The sequence below is a fragment of the Microcaecilia unicolor genome, chromosome 6 (assembly GCF_901765095.1).
Source record: "Microcaecilia unicolor chromosome 6, aMicUni1.1, whole genome shotgun sequence".
NCBI lineage: Eukaryota > Metazoa > Chordata > Amphibia > Gymnophiona > Siphonopidae > Microcaecilia > Microcaecilia unicolor.
Window position 1 is genome coordinate 164,897,981 of NC_044036.1, and position 24,160 is coordinate 164,922,140.

General features: G+C 43.3%; 1 protein-coding gene across 2 annotated transcripts in view; it reads right to left on the minus strand.

The window, feature by feature from the left end:
- Positions 1-24,160, minus strand: part of FBLN2 (fibulin 2) — a 206,428-nt gene that overhangs the window by 71,778 nt on the left and 110,490 nt on the right. For both annotated transcript variants that reach the window (XM_030206340.1, XM_030206338.1), the window contains exons 3-5: positions 18,552-18,663; positions 15,699-15,831; positions 4,563-4,749 (exon numbers count right to left, since the gene is read on the minus strand). In XM_030206340.1, coding sequence (XP_030062200.1) covers positions 4,563-4,749; positions 15,699-15,831; positions 18,552-18,663 — 432 coding nt within the window. The remainder of the gene's footprint in view (positions 1-4,562; positions 4,750-15,698; positions 15,832-18,551; positions 18,664-24,160) is intronic.

Sequence of the window (24,160 nt, forward strand, 5' to 3'; positions counted from 1 at the left end):
GGATGGGGACAAAATCTGTCCCCATGTCATTTTCTACTTAGAAACCTGTTAATAAACTGGACTGTTATTTATGTTTGAGTGATGCAGACAACAATATTTTGATTTTTTTGGGGAAAAAAAGCAAACATGCTGGCCACAACTAGCAAAATTTGGAAGGGGGATCTTGTATATCCTGCTACTAGCACATCTTCTAAGAAGACATCTTCTATTGCAGGAGGGAATGTGGAAGACAGAAGAGCTAGACTCAATTCTGAGATTGTTGATGACTTCTTATTTATCCACAGATTTAAAAATCATAACAGTGCTTCATAGGGATATTTCACCCCTCTAGGGCATACAGAACGGGTTATATTTTGTTCCCCTGGACATTTGAACAGGGTGGATTAGGATTCCTTGGGATAGTAGAAATCAGCTATTGTTGGGGTTGGAAGGGTAGAGGGTGGTGGTGAGGAGGGTTATTATAGTTGCTCGCTATTACTATTGTTTTCTACTGGTAATTTATACACAACAGTTCCACAGCATATTGTTCCTTTTTATACTTTAATAAAAAGATTTAAATATAAAATCATAATTGTTTGAGGCTTCTGCAGATGAGGATAGAGACCATGGGGACAGAATCTGTAGGGATGAGGCAGGGACGGAGACAGGGACTGTTGGAACGGGGCAGGAACAGAGACAGAACCTGCGAAGATGGGGTGGGGATGGAGACAGAACCCATGGGGACGAGGCGGGGACAGAGACAGAATCCATGGGGATGGGATGGGGACTGGGACAAGTTTTGTCCCTGTGTCATTCTGTACTTGAGGTATTAGGTCAATTCCCCCCCCCCTCCCCCATTTGCAAGCCCTAATGGCAGGGTTGTAGTTGGATATTGTTGCTGTTATCAATGGATGTGGCAATATCAAGCTATAGTCTGCTTAGGAGGGATAGAGATGGCAGAAAAAGGGGAGAAGTGGCTTGTCAATAAACAAGATTAGAGTGACTGAAAGGAAAGGAAGAGCCCTGGGCCATTTTGGAAAAAAAGAAGATGGTACATGGATATCTTTCAAATCCATGAGGGAAGGAGCAGTGCTGAATCTATTACTCACAGTGAGAGTATGTCAATGTCCAAGCGTGTACCACCTAGGCAGCAATGATCATCACAGGGAATGGTTTGATATAAACACTAAGGCAGAGTTTAGTTACACCAAGCTCAAAGTCCTGGATTCATACATGCTAACTTTCGTAAGATGGGGGATTACCTGAAGGAGCACATGACAGAGTGAGAGGAGAGAAGGAAAATAGAAGCACAGTGGACTAAACTTAAAGGCGCTATAAAACTGACAACAGATCTTCTTTATGTGAGGAAAATAAAACAATACAATTCTCCGAGACAGTGGGTGGAAAAATACAGACCTATAAAGGTAGCATTCATAAAGCACAGACAGGCATATTTTCAAGCACTTAGACTGTGATAAGGCTACTGCCAGGGTGGCTATGATGAAGCATTTAGACCCTCAAATACAAGTACCAGAAGCCATTGCAAGGAGGGAGGCAGAGAGTAGTCTGGAGACATGGATTCCCAGCTCCAGCAGGGGGAGCCAGGGGGATAGCCAGGCTGAGCCTATAATTTTGTCGCCCACTAGGGGGAGGCGGAGGGAAGAGGCTCAGTTCCCCGGATATGCAATCAATATACCATGCGGCCCAGCTGGAATAAAGAGGGGCCCATGGAGAGGGAAGAAGATGATTGGATGGATTATATGGAAGGGGGGGAGTAGATCAGAAGGAGGAGGAATCCCAGGGGGGAGGAGAAGCCTCTATGGAGTGGCAGAGTTCCACGGCGGGAATGGCCAGCTCCTGAGGGTTTGGAAAGGGTTGGTGGTGAGAGTAGCCTGCTTTATTGGAAGCCTGATGTATTTGGCAACCTGCTTTATTTACCTGCTTTAGTGGAAGCCTGATGTGCTTGAAAACCTGCTTTATTTACCTGCTTTATTGGAAACCTGACTTATTTGGAAGCCTGCTTTATTTACCTGCTTTCCTGGAAACCTATGTGCTGAAGTTTGTGACAGCTGTTATTGGCTTGATAATAAAAACCGTTTAACCTAGCTACTGTCGGCAATTGTGGTGAGATCTGGAAGAATGGCTGGTGGACAGCTCCACCTTGCTGGGAAGCAGTGGACCCTTTTCACAAGACTTACAAAGTTACATAGGAACCTAAATCTAAGGAGACCTTTTCCTAAGCCGCATGTCTATGCGTGCCCAATGTGTGCCAAAATGGAGTTCCCTCATGGCTACCACGTGGCCCTTGCGGTAATTTCGTTTTTGCTGCGCGTTCGATACATGTGGCCGAAAAATCATTTCGGCCGCGTGTTATCAGCCGAGCGCCAAGTGGCATTTGGTGCGCGTAGGTCATTACCGCCCGGTTACCATGTGAGACTTTACCGCTAGGTCAATGGCTGGTGGTAAGGTCGCAGATCCAAAATGGACACGCAGCAATTTTGATTTTGCCACATGTCCATTTTCAGCAAAAATTTAAAAAGGCATTTTTTACAGGTGCGCTGAAAAATGATTCTGCGCGCGCCCAAAACCCACGCCTACACTACTGCAAGCCATTTTTCAGTGCACCTTGGACCCCTAAGTGCTTTGAAAATGAGCCTCCAATCACAAAAAGAGGAACACAAAAATGAATATTAAAGCTGAAAGAGACAAATAAAGAAATCAGGATAGGAAAAGAACAGAAAAAAATGATAGTTTAAGATGTCAAGCAAGATGACAAGAGTTTTACTTTGTTTTTTAAGATATGTCAGGGTACGAAGGAGTGGCAGAGGTGGAACCCCAAGACTGAAAGAAGTAGAGGACCAAGGGTGCTGAGTCTGCACCTGAGACATAACAAAAGAGACTTGAGTACTTGAATAGGGTATATCCTGGAGCAGAGACAAGTGAGATATGATGTAGACACTGAAATACTTGAAAGCTATTAATGCACAAAGAAGCCCTGTCAACTACAAGGAAACTGAAGAACTAAAGAATATGATATCAAGCTGCAAAGAAGTAGCCTCAAGAATGTCAGGAAATATTCAGGTCAATATTCAATGTAGAAGTAGAAATATTCAGGTCAATATTCAATGTAGAAGTCCCGTATCTATGAATTTTCAGCTGCAGTACTCCTGAAAGTCTCTCAAACTGCTGCTGCATTGTGAGGATAATTGTATAAGGGGTCCTTTCACTAAGCTGCGCTGAAAAATGGCTTGCGCTGATGTAGACGTGCATATTGGACGCGCACAGGTCCATTTTTCAGCGCAACGGCAAAAAGGGCCTTTTATCTTTGGCCGAAAATGGACATGAGTCAAGATAAAAATTGTAGCGTGTCCGTTTTGGGCCTGAGACCTTACTGTCACCCACTGACTTAGCAGTAAGGTCTCATGCGTTAACCGGGCAGTAATGCGCGTAGAATGACAATTACTGCCCGGTTTCCAGCACGTGTAGCGGATAAGCATAAAAATCAAAATTACTGCCTGGGCCATGTGGTAGCCAGGTGATAACTCCGAATTGACACGTTAGGCATGTGTAGGCACCTACACGGCTTAGTGAAAGGGCCCCTAAATGATTTGTATGGGTGAAACACTGATTTACATGTTTGAATAGGCTCTTATAAGTATTGACCAGCATAAAAGTACTCAGCCGGTAGGTGTGTGCAGGTGGAGTTTGGGTGGGACATGGGCAGAATTTGAAAGTACACAGGTAAATTATTAATTACCCTAATCCAATGGCGTAGCTACATGGGGCCACTGGAGCCTGGGCACCTGTAGATTTGGCCCTGGACCCCCCTGTCAATGACCCTCTCAACCCCCCTCCCGCCACCAACCCTCCCCCGCCACTGCCGTCACCATGGGCTACCTTTGCTGGCGGGGGACCCCAACCCCCGCCAGCCGAGGTCCTCTTCTTCCCGCGCAAGGCTTCGTTCTGTTTCTGACATCCTGCATGTTGTACGTGCAGGAAGTCAGACTCACAGAAACAGAACGAAGCCTTGCAGATCAGGCTTCGTTCTGTTTCTGTGAGTCTGACGTCCTGCACGTTGACATCAGAAACAATAAAGCCTTGTGCAGGAAGAAGAGGACCTCAGCTGGCGGGGGCTGGGGTCCCCTACCAGCAAAGGTAGGCGACAGCGGGGGAGAGTTGGTGGCGGGAGGTGGGTTGAGAGGGTCAGCTGCGGGAGGGGGGTCGAGAGGATCATTGGCAGGGGTGGGTCAAAGTTGTTGTTGTTGGTGGTGGTGGTGGTGGCGCCGCCGGGGGGGGGGGGATAAAATGTGCCCCCTCACCTCAGGCTCTGGACCCCCCTCCCGCTGAAGTCTGGCTACACCCCTGCCCTAATCTACTTGCATAGCCCAACCTGCTCCAGGACAGGTGTAAATGTCCATCCCTACATGGGACATTAGCACACAACCTGCATTAAACATACCATCAAAAAGAAAACCATTGGCTTTGCAGTTAACACGTGCTAAAATCCGTTAAAACTCCAAATCCTAATGCCCTTTAATGTTAAACTTTAAGATGCGCATACAAGTACATGTTATCTTCTGCACCTTTCTCAGGTTTCAGAGTTGTCTGTGGCTCTGGTTCCCTTAGTACTTCTGGAGGAATAAGGTGACCTTCTCCTTCACAACATGATAACATCACATTGTTGCAGGGATAGCCGAGGTTAGGATTTGGCTCACAGATCTGTCCCTCTAGTCTTAGTTTCAGTCCCAGAGAACAACAGTCACAGCATTCCTGTAAACAGAAAACACAAATGAGATGATATTGGATTTACTTGCACTTGCCCAAAGGTTACTCCCCAGACCCTGAAGTGATACAACTGTGTACATGAATGCTACACTAATTCCCTATCAGGCTACATAGATTGGTTGTCCAAACTGTCCCCAAATGTTTAAAGGGCCCTTTTAGTAAAGTGTGGCAATCCAACGTGGGCTTGCCGTGAAGCAATCTGGTAGAGTTAGTGATTGTGGAAGATAAGCAGACTGCATGGGCCATTTGGTCATTAGACCTTTATCTGCCATCATGTTTATATGTTTCTATGTTACTGCCGGGCTACCGCAGGAGCCCGATGGTTGTGCCTGCCCCCACCACATGACATTTCTGGTGCTTAATTGGGCAATGCCATGTGCTGCCTGGTTAGCGCAGGAGCCCTTACCACCTCCTAAATAGGTGGCGGTATAGAGTCCCCTTTGAAATGGCCGCACGGCAAGTGGTTAACTTACCACACAACCATTTTCTTTTTTTAAAAAAAGGCCTTTTACCTTAAAGGGGGGCCTTTGCCCGCAGCAAACCGCACACTGACATCACTGCAGGGGTCCTTTTATTGCAGCTTGGTAAAAGGACCCCTAAGTGAGTAGAGAAGATGAAAAGATAAACCAGCATTTTTAATTCATCGGACTAAAAAGATTGGTTCATTGTCTCTTCAAATGATTAAAAGAATGTTTTACTAGTCTAAGCCAACGTAAGTGGTTCAACGAAACTGTAAATGTAATGGGTAGTATGTTTTGAGAGTGGAGTGAGGGCCTATAGATAATGTACTGTGCAGAGTGCTCTGAAAAAGTATTTCAAGCAATTTGGTATCACATTACCCCCCTTATTCTGGGTTGCTATTCAAAGGAAATTCCAGCTAACTGACACCATTAACCAGATCTTTCTCTTAGCCACCGCTCTCCGTGGATATTCTGTAGTGCTATCTTGATAGTGCTGTTGAATAACCTTACAGGCCTCCTCTGCCCTCTCCAGATACTGCCAGGATGGTGTGTGGGCAGAGTGAAGCCTATCTAAATAAGTTTATCTAGATAGCAGTTTGAATATCACCACTATCCCCTGGATTCTAAATAGTGTGCCTAGAGATTCATGCCCAAATCAGCGAGGATTCTATGACAATGCGCATAACTTAATAAGCTTAACAAACTAATGAGCACTGATGACAGCACTTAACAAGTAATAATGAGCATAATTGGCACTGATTAGAATTTAGGCGCACAAGTCGCTAAGTGTATTCTGTAACGATGTGTGTTGAACTTCTAACACACGCAGGCAATAAAAGGTGTGGTTATGGGCAGGGAAATGGCATTTCATAGAAACATGATGGCAGAATAGGGCCAACACGAAATTACCTAAATCTCCACTACCCAAGCTGCAAAGGACTCAAATACAAATCAACCTATGCATCCAGCTTTTCCTACATAAGCACACAACTATGGAACGCATTACCAAAAGCCGTGAAAACAACTTATGATCACCTAAACTTCCTGAAATCATTAAAAACTAACCTGTTCAAAAAGGCATACCCTACCGACCCAACTTAAATGCCTGTACCCTGCAACACAACGAAACCAAAGTTCGTAATGGACATATAATAACTCTTCCTCTCTACGATTCCCTAATGTGTCTGTACACACGAACCTTATTCTACCACAACATTACTGTATTTGTTCATACCGGAATTGGTGAATGCCTTTACAGTACTATGTAAGCCACATTGAGCCTGCAAATAGGTGGGAAAATATGGGATACAAATGTACCAAAAAAATAAACAAAATAAAAAAAACCCAGTCTGCCCATCCTCAGTAATCACTAACTCTTCCTCTAAGGGATCCAACATACCTGTCCTATGCTTTCTTAAATTCTGACACAGTCCTCATCTCCACAACCTCTACTGAGAGGTCATTCTACGCATCCACCACCCTTTTGGTGAAAGAGTATTTTCTTTGATTCCTCCTAAGACTATTTCCTCTTATTTTCATTGTATGCTCCCTCATTCCAGAGTCTTCCATCATTTAAAAAAGGCTCACCTCCTGTATATTGATGCCACTGAGGTATTTAAATGTCTCTATCATATCTCCCTCTCTCTTGCTTCTCTTCCAGTGTATACATGTTGAGGTTCCTAAGCCTGTCCCTATACGTTTTACGACAGAGTCCGCTTACTAATTTTGTAGCCGCCAGTGGTGTGCTGGTAAATGTTTAACAACAGGCTCTCTCCCCGGTCCCCCTCTGCGCCCGTCCCCCTCTGCGCCCCCCCAATTGCAGAGCTGGCTATAGCCGGGGAGAGAGCCTGGGGGGGGGGGGGGCAATGCATTACTCTCACAAGGAAAAAAAAGATTTTGAATGCTCCCAGGTTCCAATGTAATTTGTGTGGGATAAAATGCCATAAGTAAATAAATAGACAGATAGAAACTGAATGTTGAGCACCTGATTCTCATAACATGACATCTGTTTTAGTGGTCCTTTACCAGGAGAAAAAAATCTCTGCATATATATAACACTTGCTAGGGTGTCCCTATAACCAGTCCCTCCAAATGACACACAGATTACGATTTATAACAAATTACTAGTCTACTTATAAAAATTATACTTTCTCTAGTACATCCGTATGCTGCACAAGATGGTTGGCATGATTGAAAATATACAGTAAATGACGTTAAATAAAAATGCTACAACAATTAAGCACAACAATGTACTTGCAGCAGCTCATATGATATCCGATCTGATCCACTCCGGCTCCCTCCACGCTCCATCCATCTCCCATCCCAGACTCATGCTTTCTGCAGCTCCTTTGGCTCCATCCTCTCTGCTGGCGCCACGACTCCCTCTCTCCTGATGATCTGCTCTCTCTGACTCTGGGAGCGGATCGGGAGGGGACCTGCCACACCATCCATCTGGCGTCTGTCTCCGCGCTGGGGCACAGGCCAGGCCGTTTGAAGGGAGGCCGGGGGGCACGGAGACCGCTGCTGATGGCAATGAGTGGAGAGCCAGTCACTCAGAAAAGGCCGCGGTGTGATTAGTTTTTTTAAAGCAGTGTTGGTATACGTTGACAGTGAACAGACTGCTTCGGCCAATCCCAGGGGCTTTCCTTCAGCTTGCCCCACCCACGAGGGCTTAGGAGGGGCCCCGGGATTGGCTGAAACAGTCTGTTCCTATTTCCTGCCGATGTGTACCAGTACTGCTTTTAAGAGATGAAGCGCCCCGCGGCCGGCAAGAGGCAAGGAGGTGCGGGGGGGGGGGGGGGGGGGAGAAACCTGAGCACAGAAAGGGGGGGGGGGCGCAAAAGATGCCTAAAAGCCACAGACATGGGGGAGGAGGATGCCGATACCAGGAGGGTATCCGAGCCCAAATTTGGGGAGACGGTTGTTAAAGTAGCTACTTTAACAACCGGCTCGCAAAATTCTTAAAAATTTAACAACCGGCTCTTGCGAGCCGGTGCGAGCCATCTCCAGCACACCACTGGTAGCCGCCCTCTGGACCGACTCCATTCTGTTTAAATCTTTCCGTAGGTGCTGTCTCCAGAAGAAATGGGAATCACAGGTAATGTTTTAAAATGGTTCAGAGGCTTCTTGGAAAGTAGATCATACAGGGTCAAAGTAAATGCAGACTTATTGCCAAAATGGAGCAGCAGATGAGGGGTCGCCCAAGGCTCCCCCATCTCCAATACTGTTTAATATTTTCCTCCAATCCTTAAGCTCACCACTACATTTGTGCTGATGATATCTCAGTATTAATCCCCATACAATCAATTCTCAAAATAGACGTATCTACGGTCCAAGAATGCATCAACCTACTAGAAAAATGGATGTATGTTCACAGGCAAAAACTCAATACCGAAAAAAACAAATGTCTATGCTTCAATACAAAACCAGACCAAATCCCTAAGCCAATCACTGTCAACCAAGTGAACTTCAATCTCTCCCCTTAAACTGTTCATATTGACTGTGCTCTTTCCATGGAAGCACAAGTCAACGCCCTGACCAAAAAATGTTTCCACCTAATGAGAAAGCTCCGTACCATTCGGAAGTAGTACAAAATCAACCAATATGAAAGGTTGGTACTATCATCTCTTAACTATTGCAATCTAATAGACCTAGGCTGTACAAAAACCTTACTCAAAAGAGTCCAAACCATTCAAAACCCAGCAATCAGACTAATCTTCAGGCTATCAAAATTTGACAGTGCCTCCCCTTCCTACATCAAACTGCACTGGCTCCCATTGAGGCGAGAGTGTTTTTCAAACTGGTCCGCTTCCTCTTTAAAACACTGCAAGGACTGATCTCCAGCTACCTACTAGCTCATTTCTGCTTTGCAACCTCAACCAGAACAAGGAGACAAGAAACCGCTAAATTCTTCACTTTCTCTTCATCTAAGGGCAAGAAGAGACTCGCGCTCTTCGACAAATCCCTTGCCATTCAAGCTGCCAGACTCTGGAAAGACAGTGCTGGAATGTAGTCCCCAACACAATCTTATTTCACGTTCCAAAAAAAGATAAAAACTTCCTTATTTAAGAAATATGTATTGTAGTTAGAATTCTGCATATCTCCAAAGCAGCCATTGTAATTATCAGAGGAATGTTCTGATCTCTATATCACTACAAAAAGCTTGTAAACCACTTAGAACTGAAAAGGTGTTAGCGGGATATAAGATGTAAAGTAATTGCACACAGTAGTCTAAATGGGGCCTCACCAGAGACTTATACAAGGGCACTATCATGAATTTTTTCCAGCTGGTCATCCCTCTCCTTATGCTCCCAAGCATTGTTCTGGCTTTGGCCAATGCCTTTTTTTACCTGTTTGGCCATCTTAAGGTCATCAGACACAATCACTCCCAAGTCCCGCTCTTCTTTCATACACAGAAACACTTTACCCCCCCTTTGATTCTGTACCCCAAGTGCATGACCCTGCATTTCTTAACATCTTAGTTGCTAGATCCTTCTTCATATCATCCACACCCTCTGGGGTGTAAACCCTATTACAGAGTTTGGTATCATCCGCAAAGAGACAAACCTTACTGGACAGTCCTTCAGCAATATCACTCACAAAGATGTTAAAAAGAGCCGGCCCTAGGACCGATCCCTGCAGTACACCACTGATAACATGGCGTAAATCTCAGCATGTAGATTTAGGCGCACTGGGCCATATTCTATAACTAGGCACATAAATTTCAGAATGCCCATAGACTACAGTACCTGAGGCAGCATGGCTTCACTAGAGGCAGGTCGTGTCAGATGAATCTGATTTCTTTGACTGGGCGACCAAACAGTTGGACATGGGAGGGGGCACTAGATGTGGTGTACTTGGATTTTAACAAAGCCTTTGACATGGTCCTGCACAGGCGACTGATAAATAAACTGAGTGCTCTTGATATTAGACCTAAAGTGACTGATTGGGTTAAAAACTGGTTAAGTGGAAGGAGACAGAGTAAATGGAACTTGCTCTGCGGATAGGGATGTTTTCATGGGTATAAATGGATGCACATAGATTTAGGTAGTGAAATATCAACTAAATGAAGTATATAATCGGTGCCTAAATCCAGGTGCTGATTATAGAATACGCTTAGTTGACACTGATTTCAGCATCGATTTTTAAGGCGCCATATATAGAATCTCCCCCTATATGGTTAGTGGTGGCACTCCCCTCTCTGCACGAATATTCAGTTGTGGATAGCGGCGCTGAATATCCATGAAGAGTGTAAGAGGGGCATAATCGAAAGGCGCCGGCCAAATAGCTGGACAGCTATCCCCGGCGCCGGCGCCGCAAGCAGGCAGAGCCAACCGTATTTTCGAGGAAGATGGCTGGCTATCTTTTTCTTCGTTAATACAGTTGGGCCCGGCCAAATGTCAGACTTCGACGGGTTTGAGATGGCCGGCTTCGTTTTTCGGCCATAATGGAAAAAAATGCTGGCGATCTCAAACCTGGCGAAATCCAAGGCATTTGGTCATGGGAGGAGCCAGCATTTATAGTGCACTGGCCCCCCTCACATACCAGGACACCCACCGGGCACGCTAGGGGGCACTTCTAAAAATTGTTTAAAAAAAAAAAAAATAGCTCCCAGGTGCATAGCTCCCTTCCCTTGGTTATTTATCCCCCCAAATCCCCCCCCCCAAAACCCACTCCTCACAACTCTACACCATTACCATAGCCCTAAGGGGTGAAGGGGGCTCCTACATATGGGTACAGTGGGTTTTGGGTGGGTTTTGGAGGGCTCCCATTTACCACCACAAGTGTAACAGGTACGTGGGGGGGGGGGGGGCCTGGGTCCACCTGTCTGAAGTGCACTGCACCCACTAAAAACTGCTCCAGGGACTTGCATACTGCTGTCAGGGAGCTGGGTATGACATTTCAGGCTGGCATATAGGCTAGCAAAAACATTTTTTTTTGGGTGGGAGGGGGTTGGTGACCACTGGGGGAGTAAGGGAGGTCATCCCCGATTCCCTCCGGTGGTCATTTGGTGAGTTGGGGCTCCTTTTTGAAGCTTGGTCGTGAAAAAAAAGGGACCAAGTACAGCCAGCGAAATACTTGTCAAGCCTGGCTTTTTTTTTCCATTATCAGGCGAAGCCGGCCATCTTGTGAGCACGTCCCCATCCCACCTCCATCCCACCTTTACTACCTTGCCAACACGCCCCCTTGATGTTTCACTGGCTCCGTGACGGAAAACAGTTGAACCCGGCCAAAATCGGCTTTCGATTATACCGATTTCGCCGGGTTCAGGAGATCGCCGGCCATCTCCCGATTTGTGTTGGAAGATGGCCGGCAATCACTTTTGAAAATAAGCCTGTAAGTGTCACGGCTGATCTTAAAAAAAAATGTCCCCTGCAGAATTTAAATACTGACTCAAAAATTGAATTTTGAATATAAACAACTCTATAATGAAAGAGCAAACATGGAATCTAAAAAGAAACTGGGGAAGGAAAATACCCAGACATTTAGTGCTATCAAATATCCATACATGAAAATAGAGAAACCTCAGAGAATCTGTAAGTACTCCTAATTGACTGCCACATCATAAGAATTCTTTGTACTCTGTTACACTTCAGTACCACAATGGCTTCAAATTTACATACTATGCAGACTGCATTCCACTACAATTGGAAATTGTTCAACTTACAATCCTTCCAATTACTAAATATCATCTGTAATGCTAAAGATAGCATGGTGTCTAACAATAATTCTTGTCTAGAAGAAATAGTTAAATCAGAAGCTGCAGAATTAACATTTTGAACTGGGAGACCCCTTTATCAACATTTTTTCAGGTAAACCCTGTTATACACATGTAAGAGGCTTCTCCATTTCATAAAATGTCTGTACCTCTTTGTATGCAATCCTGAGTGCAGATGTGTTTGGACGATGAGTTTGGTTGGGCTGCATTTCTGAAATAGGCTTTGAAAACTGTAAGGCTGTTTATAGCTATTCTGCATGCTGTTTTTTAAATTTGTAATTTGTCAATTTGTATTTTATATTTCTTACCTTTTCATTACTTTTTATTCTTTAACGTATTTAGAGCTGCATTTTGCTTAAAATTTGTAATCGTGATTAATTGCATAATTAAAAGTATGTTATTTATTTAGTTTTGTTCCTACTACAGCTCCTTGTGACTCTGGGCAATGGAGGGTTGTTAAGTGATTAGTGACTTGCCCAGAATCACAAGGAGCTGCAGTGGGGAGAGGGGGGAATGACATACCTTTAATCATGCAATTAATCACAAATACAATTTTAATTGAAATGCAGTATATATATATATATATATATATATATATATATATATCATATCTCCCTCTACATAAGTACATAATTATTGCCATACTGGGAAAGACCAAAGGTCCATCAAGCCCAGCATCCAGGTCACAAATACCTGGCAAAATCCCCCAAAAGTACAAAACATTCTATACTGCTAATCCCAGAAATAGTGGATTCTCCCCAAGTCCATTTAATAATGGTCTATGGACTTTTTCTTTAGGAAGCCGGCCAAACCTTTTTTAAACTCCACTAAGCTAACCACCTTTACCACATTCTCTGGCAACGAATTCCAGAGTTTAATTACACGTTGAGTGAAGAAATATTTTCTCCAATTCATTTAAAATATACTACATTGTAGCTTCATCGCATGCCCTCTAGTCCTAGTATTTATGGATAGCGTAAACAGACGCTCCACATCTACCCGTTCCACTCCACTCATTATTTTATAGATGTCTATCATATCTCCCCTCAGCTGCCTTTTCTCCAAGCTGAAAAGCCCTAGCCGCTTTAGCCTTTCCTCATAGGGAAGTCGTTCCATCCCCTTTATCATTTTCGTCACCCTTCTCTGCACCTTTTCTAATTGCACTATATCTTTTTTGAGATACGGCGACCAGAATTGAACACAATATTCGAGGTGCGGTCGCACCATGGTGCAATACAAAGGCATTATAATATCCTCATTTTTTCCCATTCCTTTCCTGATAATACCTAACATTCTATTTGCTTTCTTAGCCGCAGCAGCACACTGAGCAGAAGGTTTCAACGTATCATCAACGACGACACCTAGATTCCTTTCTTGGTCCGTTACTCTAGTGCCGTAGCGAGGGCAGCTGACACCCGGGGTGGGTCGCCCTCCCCCCTCCGGAGCACACCCTCCCCCCACCAGAGCGCACCCCCCCCCCGGAGCGCGTACTTACGAGGGAAAGCAGCGAGGAATGGGCGGGAGAGCCGAACTGCCCCAGTACATGTTGCTGGGAGCTGTGTCGGCTCTGCTGGTTCCCTGCTCTCTCTGCCCCGGAACAGGAAGTAACCTGTTCCGGGGCAGAGGGAGCAGGGAACCAGTGGAGCCGACACTCCCCCAGTGGCATGCACCCGGGGCAGACTGCCCCACCGCCCCCCCCTTTCCTACGCTACTGCGTGACTCCTAACATGGAACCTTGCATGACGTAGCTATAGTTCGGGTTCCTCTTTCCCTCTCTCTTGCTTCTCTTCCAGTGTATACATGTTGAGGTTCCTAAGCCTGTCCCTATACGTTTTATGACAGAGTCCGCTTCCTAATTTTGTAGCCGCTCAGTAAATTAAAAAAATCCTTACTCCTGTATCACTAACAATATTAAAAGCCTGACAGAAATAAAATCTTTTAAGTAAAAGCTTAAATTTATGTAACACCATTTCTGCTCAAATATATAGAGGAATTTAATTCCACAAAGTAGGTGCCAGACAAGAAAAAGCTCTGCCTCTAGCCCAATCATGACTTATTTTAGCCCTACCCGGAACATGGGGGATTATTAATGATCACAAATATGTTGGCTGCAACTTATAATATGCCATATGCGCCAACATTAGTATCTTAAAATATATTCTAAATTTAATAGGTAACCAGTGATAGAGTACAAACAATGGGAATGGTAAAGGGCCAAGCCCAAGGAGGTGGGTTCCTGGGTAAGCTGCAGAGGGAAATGTTTGTGATTATTGAATGACAGTAGGGGAGGAGATAGGAGTTAATAAAATCTAGAGTTGGGGTTTGCATGAGGTCTTTGGTTGCCTCTACCCCACCAGGACTCGTGAGGAGAGGGGGGTGTCCTTCAAAGGCCAAAATTACCTAAGGCTGATCTGAGGGGGAGTTATTGTCAGCTAAAGGTAGTAACTGGATGAGTGCAGTGCTCTGGGTGGGTAAAGGGGAGCCCAGCCCAAGAGCAGGAACAGGGAAGAGCCTGTTCAAGGCCAGAGGGTGCAGCTCTGGGAATAGCATCTCTGGAAGTAAGGACAGACAGGGAGGTCGGATCCTGTAGGAATTTGCTTGTGACAAGCAAAACTACAAGCACAGCCTTGGATTATGTAGCCCAAAGGAATAGTTATGGACAAGAGGAGCTGTAAATATGTACATACTGTAGGATTATAAATTGCATTTAAGAAGATACACCATATGTCTAAGTTTGGCTCTGGATTTATAAGTTTGCATCTGCTAAATTGACTGTTCAAAAGAAGATCTACACTGCCTGCTGCAGAGTTCAATAAAGTTGTTGTGGCATAAAATACAATCCTTGGTGTGCAGAGTATTCTTGGAAGCGAGAGTGACGTGTTCGCTCCCGGACTGATCAACAGTACTCAGGTAAAGCCCATCTGAACATCCTATGACCTATTGGAATAAGTCCGGCCCTGGCCTTCGCCCAAGTTCAAGTGAGAAAAGAGATCAAGTCCTGTGTGGGAGTGGAGTGAGCAGAAGATAAGATTGGTATTTTGTGACCCTGGTCTCGGATGCCCTGACCCGTAGCGAGCCAGGTGGTGCCCAGACTGTGTGAATGGTGTGATCAGGGCTACATACATAATATTCAAAAAACAAGCATTTATGTGCATTCTTGTTCCCTAATAGACTTACCAATTTATTTACTTATTATTACATTTGTATCCCGCACTTTCCCACTCAAAGCAGGTTCAATGTGTGTGTTATTAGCACCTAACTTTAAGAACCCTTCACATCAGTACCACCCAGTGGCATTACCAAAGTGGTGTATGTGTGTGAGAGAGGAAGAGACATGGGTCGTATCAAAAGTAACAATGCAAGAACTCATCATAGCTTGTTCTTTTCAAGTACAACGCGGATATGCTTCCTGAGACATGATCACGAAGCACATACCCATGATACTTCCTCCCCACCCCAACACACATTGTCCTATCATACATTGTAGTTCTACCTTCTCTTCCCTGCTATTACTCCATTTTTAGAATATAACCAGTCAGATATACTTATTGATGGGCAGGCTAGGAATAAACTTGGTTTTCTTGTTTTCGTAGTTAGAAATTAGAACATACAAAAATGCACAACAAAAAAAGAAATTGGATAAGCTATACTCTTTTCTGCGATTATGTTATATATGTATGAATATATAATTCTCTATTTTACACATAACTACGTGGAACAGAAAATGTATTTGCAAAAGTACTTAAGGGTCTTGCCTTATAATAAGATCTTCCACAGGCATCATCAATTTCATCAGTCACACAAAATTCACCTTCCTTGGCTGCAAACATACCAGCAAAACAGGTGTTTTCTTTAACATACGAGATACAGCATTGTTTCTGAACAATTCTGCAATAAAAAAAAATTGAAATGAGGTTCTTACTACAGTACCAAATGTAAGACATTTTAATTTCATCAATCATTTCAGCTCCTAGAAATGGCCGTTTTTGAAAGATAGGTACATCACAGAAGATTATGGATCTCAATTGTTTTGATAGTAACTGGCTGAAGAGGACAAGATAATGGGCAATTAGGTGTCATGTAACAGATATCAGAGAACCATCTGGACTAGGGATATAGACGGAAAAAAATTTTGTTTGCAGGTAATTTTAAACTTTTCCCTGATTTTTGGACTTTTTTTTGTTAGTTTCATACATTTGTTTTAATAACAATTTTTAGGAGCCTAGAAATTTTTTTTACATGGACAAATCAACTGTATGTGCATTAATGTATAGGTTAATACATGTTAACCTATACATTAGGGCCCTTTCACTAACAGGCTACCGCAGAAACACATTAAAGCATTTTGCAGTGTTTTGTCTGTTAACACATTAAAGCATTTTGCAGTGTTTTGCCTATTAGTGCACGCTTTACAGATTTTTTAAAAAATAGCAGCAGGTGAAGAACCAGAGAAGCCTGGGTTAAAATCCTGACTCACCTTAGCAAGTACTTCATCCTCAATTTTTTGGCGGGAGCCCACTATCCCTTGTCAGTTTGGTTTAGCTTTCTAGGGGGACATCAAGCACTTGGGATTAAGGGGGCTAACTCCCCTAATCCCTCCAATAGGATCACTTTTATGAGACTGAGATGTCCTGGGTAATAGTTGTAAATCCCAAAGTCAATCTGTTAGGACGTAGACGTTCCTTCCCCTTAAGAAATGGGATGAACCCCACTGAGCTGGCCATCCAGAAATATTTAGTAGCTCTTAAATTAGTGCTGCTGAATATTGCTTGAGACTGCCCAGGCACTGTTCAGTTAGTGCTGGGATGGTTCGGGGGCGGAGCTTGGACACAGTTGGAACTGGTTAGTTAGAGGCAATATTTAGTCCACTAACCAGCTAATTTGTGTCCTAAAGTCACCTCTAATAAAACAAACTAAATCATGATGCAAACTTACCAACATCCCTTCCAGGTGACTGTGGTAACAAGCAAGCTCTGCCATCTGAACCTTCATGGAGGTGACAAGATCTGAGCCATTGATGCTCACAAAAAAAGAAGTCCCTCTTTCAGAACATCACGCTTCAAAGACTTTCCAGGTTCTAGCATACAGTAGGTAAATGAGGTAAACCTTTTCCTTGCCTACAGGAGAGTCATAATCGCTGGACCTTTTTGCATGAGATGCACTATTTCAAGGGCCAGGCCATAACACAAAAGTGAGATGGGTCAACTGTGATCATCAGCCCTTGTCAAAGCTCCTTTGGAAGCTTCAGACTCTTTCGTACTTGCCATCAAATTAGGTTTGCCCACCAACCCAAGAGGGGCCAAGGGGGAAACATACACAACATGCTTGCTTGACACCACATTGGCAGCAGGGCATCTAATCCCCCTTATCCCCTGTTCCTTTCTCCAAATGAAGAATAGAGAAACTTTGGCATTTCGGCTGGACCATCAAATTCATTATTGGGAGACACTAGTCAATCATTAGTCATGGGGAAAGCTCTCTTTGAGAGATCCTACTCCCCTGGATCCAGAGTATGTCTGCTCAGAAAATCCATCTTAACCTTCTCAACCCCTACTATGTCTGTCACTGACAATGCCTGTAGGTGTCCCTACTGTCCACTGAAGAAACATGAAGATTTTACTTGCCACTGCCTGATCTTGAGTTCCTCTCTGATGATTGACATAAGCTACCAGTGTAGCATTGTCAGAGAACACTCGGATCATCATGTCCTGCACTACAGCTTGAAAGGCGCCCACTGCTTTGTGAATTACCGAAGTTGCTAAGCAATTAATTCACCTTATTGACCCAACTGCTGTCCATCAATGCTAAGCCACTCAATCTAGGCTGTGTGTGGCCCAGCTGAGGAATCTTGCATCTTTCATGATTGCTAAACAATCGGGAGACTCTAAAGACATCCCTCACATCAAATTCCAAGTGCTAAAGCACAATCATAGACTGGATCTGGCTTCTTTCATCCATGGTAGCTGAATGCTGTAGGACTGAAGCTGTGGCAACTATCAACTTAGGAGGAATAACTAGAGGGCTCACCTGTGAGCCAAACCCGTGGAATCAGACTTGCATGTAATACTAGGCCTGTGATGCTCTTTGATCCAATAGGGCCTGTGTCTGAGTCTGTAACTTCAAGATATTTTTGCTTAAGCAAGAAAATGTTCCCCAGCAAGTATCAAAAGAAAACCCACAGAATTGGCTTGCACGGCAGTAACCCAGCAGTAATCAGGCATCGTCACATGCTGCCCATTACCGCTGGGTTACCGTGGGAGCCTTATTGCTACCTCAATGGGTGGCGGTAACGGCTCCCCACTCATGGCCATACGGTTAGACTTCTCTTACCACAAGGCCATGTTTGTCTGGGGGCTTTTTACCACTGTGCTAAAAAGGGCTCTGGTGCGCGGGTGGAAAACGGCAGGGCCCATTTTCCTGCAGCTTGGTAAAAGGATCCCTTTGTGTTTAAATCTGATGAGTTTCTTTTCTTTTATGAAGTATTGTTGTTATAATTTTTTATCATTGTTTTATTGTGACGCTTGATGCTTTCTGTGTAAATGTATTATATCAAATGAATAAATCAAATTAAATTAAATCAAATAAAGAATTGTTTCTAGTTTACGTACCTGCAAACTCCACAGTCTGCTTCATTGACAGGTATGTTTGTACAATCTGCATTGTCTATTGCCCACTGTTGTCCTGCCGCGCAGAAAGATTCAATTGCATCTTTTGTGGATACTGAAAAGAAAGCACAGTCCTTGTGTATTTGGTTTCTAAAAATGTCATTACACTTTTATATTTTAATAACTTTCCAGGTATTCATATTTTATTTTAATAACCACCATGAATATTATTTGAGGGGAAATAAAAAAACTGACCAAATAAATAAATACAGGTAAATGCTAAATCTGAATCATTTCTGTATAAGAAAGCAGTCACTTTTTAATACCAAATCTTTGTCTTGTCCTTAAAGTGAGTGTTCTGAGGAGCAGACCCACATTCTGGAATTCGGGAGTGGAGGAGTAGCCTAGTAGTGGTTAGTGCAGCGGACTTTGATCCTGGGGAACTGGCCTTGATTCCAACTGTAGCTCCTTGTGACTCTGGACAAGTCACTTAACCCTCTATTGTCCCAGGGACAAATAAGGACCTATATATACTATGTAAACCGTTTTGAATGTATTTGAAAAAAAATTACAGAAAGGTAGTATATCAAGTCCCTTTACCTCCCTTGCCTAACACAAGACTAACCCTTCCCATAAAGGAAATGCATATGGGCTGAAATTAGCTAAAAATTATAAAGGGGAAAAAAAGTGCATACCCCCCATTATGGACTGAATTCTATAGATGATAAAAATTAGCACTAACTGCACCATTTATAGAATAGCACTCAGCACCAGGATCCATGCCCATTGGGTGTGAGGATTTACACCAACTGAAACTTGATTTAAATTCTCATGCCTAAATTAGGTGTAATTCTACCTTATTCTGTAAGAATGCACACAAATTCTGCAATTCCCAGTATATGTTCTGGTCTCTTGAAACTGGAATCTGCATTGAACCACGAGGTAAATTTGTATTTGTATGGCTTTGAGTGAATTGACTACCTCTCTAACAGCAACTCAGGAATGGGCAAAAAAAACAACAAACTGCTAGAACCCAAGTAAAACAAAGATTCTATGGGATATTAACACAAGTGGATAGATACCTGAATTCAAAATACCATTTGGGAAGTATGAACCTCCCCCTCCCCTCCAACATCTCAGGTCAGGGATCTTCAAATTCAAACCACCTTTAAAAACTGCTTCTATCACCTGTAGCAACTTTGGAATCTCTTTCAATATATTGAAAAGACAAGGCTCATCACAGCGGTCCATGCCGTGATAACATCACTGCTGGACTACTGTAACACCCTGTTTGTTGGTCAAACCAAAAAGAGTTGGCATCAGCTTTGACTAATTCTGGATGTGGCAGTACAATTGATAGAGGACTGCAAGCATCAAGAGTATATCGCTCCCTTCCTGCAAAAACCGCACTGGCTACTGGCACCCTAGAGAGCTAAATTGAAAACTCTACATTGATATTCAACGCCCTCAGACAAAATGGGCCAGAATAGCTAAAGAACACCTTCTACATACCTTTAAGGCCTCTAAGGTCCTCTCAAGCAGCATCATATTCTGTACTTAAGTCAAAAGAAATTGCAAGATTCGATACTCATCAGTGAGCCTTCTCAGAAGTAGCCCCCACACTCCGAAACTCACTCCCAGGGGGTCTACATCTCTATTTCAGGAAGCAGGTGAAAGACTGACTTTTCTCCCAAGCCTTTAATACATGTGGTGACTATCTATGCACTTAGCACCTGGACTAGTTTGCCACACATCTTGTAACTAAAACCATTTCCACATACCTTACTCAGCTATACATATAATTTACCTTCAATTTAGATATACATCTTTTATCCCAACAACTTTGTTCTACGTTTGGGTAGCTTGCCAGATGCCCTTGACCTGGATTGGCCGCTTTCGGGGACAGGATGCTGGGCTCGATGGACCTTTGGTCTTTTCCCAGTATGGCATTACTTATGTACTTATATGTACCCCTCTTGTCTGTCTGTCTGTTTCTATATGTCTATGATGGTTATTTTAGACGCTCTATTCTTGTTTTTCATATCTAAAAATCGGAATTGAGACATCCATATTGTGTAGATGTCCTAATTCAAGTTTTATAAAGCTAGGATATGGATACATAAAACTGCAGTAAATCCATATGGTTCATATAGCAGCTATTTACCAAATCCAAACGTTCTTGGTAGTAGGCGTAACTCCCAAATTTAGTCTTTTTAGAACACAGACATTTAGTCCCCTTCTAAAATGTGGAATAAATGTCTATGAATTTGCAATGCACTTGCCCTGCTCCAAACATGCCTGACCACACCCCATTGCTATTTGCATGCACTTGGGTTTGATACATGCATATCCCGGATTTATAGAAAGGGGACTTAGACATTTATGCAAGATAAACATTTACATGCCAGTTTATAAATTAAACTGGCTTCCCATCAAAGCAAGAATTACCTTCAAATTATGTACCTTTATCTTTCAAATCTTAAATGGCACAGTTCCAGACTATATGGTATCATTAATAAACTTACCTCAAAGAAACACTGAATATGAGGCAAGAAACTATCTCAGATTACACCTCCCAAATTGCAAAAAATGATCTACAAAACTGTCTACTTTGCAGACTTCACTTACCTAGGAACCAAATGGTGGAACTCCTTACCACTCAAAATAAGAAATAAACAGGAATATACTAGATTCCGCAAAATCCTCAAATCGTTCCTATTCAAACAAACCCTCACAAAGAACAACCATGTCTCAAAAAATTATTACCTGAATTGGTTATTACTCTATTTGCCATTAACTTTCTCTTTGCTTCATGTACAATTTCTCATTCATGATAGATTTTCTAAATGTTAAACATCCATAGCTATCCCAGTATGTTTATGATACTGTATTGTAAAATTGGATTCTTACAACAAATTACTTTCTTATGCATTATTCTTTGTTATGTATCCAATACTGTTTATTGTAAGCCACATTGAACTCAAACTTGTTTGTGATAATGTGGGATATAAATGTCATAAATAAATAAATACACAAATATAGTGCAAATTAGGGCTTGTACTACTACTACTACTACTATTTAGCATTTCTATAGCACTACAAGGCGTACGCAGCGCTGCACAAACATAGAAGAAAGACAGTCCCTGCTCAAAGAGCTTACAATCTATTAGACAAAAAATAAATAAATAAATAAAGTAAGCAAATCAAATCAATTAATGTGAACGGGAAGGAAGAGAGGAGGGTAGGTGGAGGCGAGTGGTTACAAGTGGTTACGAGTCAAAAGCAATGTTAAAGAGGTGGGCTTTCAGTCTAGATTTAAAGGTGGCCAAGGATGGGGCAAGACGTAGGGGCTCAGTAAGTTTATTCCAGGCGTAGGGTGCAGCGAGACAGAAGGCGCAAAGTCTGGAGTTGGCAGTAGTGGAGAAGGGAACAGATAAGAAGGATTTATCCATGGAGCGGAGTGCACGGGAAGGGGTGTAGGGAAGGATGAGTGTGGAGAGATACTGGGGAGCAGCAGAGTGAGTACATTTATAGGTTAGTAGAAGAAGTTTGAACAGGATGCGAAAACGGATAGGGAGCCAGTGAAGGGTCTTGAGGAGAGGGGTAGTATGAGTAAAGCGACCCTGGCAGAAGACGAGACGGGCAGCAGAGTTTTGAACCGACTGGAGAGGGGAGAGGTGACTAAGTGGGAGGCCAGCAAGAAGCAGATTGCAGTAGTCTAAACGAGAGGTGACAAGGGTGTGGATGAGGGTTTTGGTAGAGTGCTCGGAAAGAAAGGGGCGGATTTTACGGATGTTGTAAAGAAAGAAACGACAGGTCTTGGCAATCTGCTGGATATGAGCAGAGAAGGAGAGAGAAGAGTCAAAGATGACCCCAAGGTTTCGAGCTGAGGAGACAGGGAGAATGAGAGAGCCATCAACAGAAATAGAAAACGGGGGGAGCGGGGAGGTGGGTTTGGGGGGGGGGGAAATGAGAAGCTCGGTTTTGGTCATATTTAATTTCAGGTGGCGTTGAGACATCCAGACAGCAATGTCAGACAAGCACGTTGAAACTTTGGTTTGGATGCAAGGTGAGATATCAGGGGTAGAAAGGTAGATTTGGGAGTCATCAACATAGAGATGGTAGGAAAAGCCTTGGGATGAGATTAATGAACCAAGGGAAGAAGTGTAGATAGAAAAGAGGAGGTGACCAAGAACAGAACCCTGAGGTACGCCGACAGGCAGAGGGATAGAAGTAGAAGAGGATCCACCAGAGTGAACACTAAAGGTGCGGAGGGAGAGGTAGGAAGAGAACCAGGAAAGGACAGAGCCCTGGAATCCAAGTGAGGACAGGATATCGAGGAGTATGCTGTGATCGACAGTGTCAAAAGCAGTGGAAAGATCAAGAAGAATGAGGATAGAATATTGACCTCTGGATTTAGCCAGTAATAGGTCATTGGAGACTTTAGTAAGCGCAGTTTCGGTTGAGTGGAGTGGGTCAAGAACAGCATGTGAGGAGAGAAACTCAAGGCAGCGGCGGTGAACAGCATGCTCAAGTAATTTGGAGAGAAAAGGAAGGAGGGAGATGGGTCGGTAATTAGAGGGACAAGTAGGGTCGAGTGAAGGCTTCTTAAGGAGAGGTGTGACCACAGCATGTTTAAAGGCAGCAGGGACAGTCGCAGTGGAAAGTGAGAGGTTGAGAATGTGACAGATAAAAGGAATAAGAGCAGGAGAGATGGCATTAAGAAGGTGGGTGGGAATGGGATCAGAGGAACAGGTGGTACATTTTGAGGAAGAAAGGAGAAGTGTAGTTTCCTCAATAGTAACTTCAGGAAAGGAGGAAAGGGAATGAGGGGAAGGAGAGAGAGGGGAACGGACTAGTGGAGGGAGAGGTGGTGAGGTAGAGAAAGCAAGGTTTATCTTTTAAACCTTGTTGTGAAAGAATTCAGCAAGGGTCTGAGGAGATAATGAAGGGGGAGTTGGGGGAGGGGGCACCTTGAGGAGAGAGTTCAATGTGGTGAAGAGAAGTCGAGGATTAGAGCCAAGAGAGTTGGCTCAAAGCCTCAACTGAAGCTCTTGCTGGGGTTTAAAAATAAGAATCCAAATATGAGTCAGCATATATTTCTGCAGCTATAACAGGACATTAATCACAGAATATTGACAAGCAATTGGTAAAAATGACCCCCTAATAATTTTGCAACATAAATAGAAGATACCAGGGATTATTTTATTTGCTATGCTATGAATGTTTTACATTTCACAGTATCTCCTAATAGGATTCATTGCGGATTACATTATAAGAAGCAGCCACAAACAGGAGGAATTACAAAATATAAACAAGAAAAAATGAACCCATATCATTATCAGAAAACTTATGAGTCTTCAATTTTTATGAAATTAAAAAATAAGAACTTCTTATAGAGAGATTGGCAATCCATTCCAGATTTTAATGCATAGATACTTAAGAGGATTCAAAATATCTTTTCAGTTTAACTCCTTTAAAACTTGGAAATACAGTAATACCTCGGTTTTCGTTGACTTCGGTTATCGTCGGTTTTGGTTTTCATCGATTTTTTCCGCGAAACATTTGTCTCGGATTTCGTTGGTTGCCTCGGATTTTGTCGGTGTGCCCAT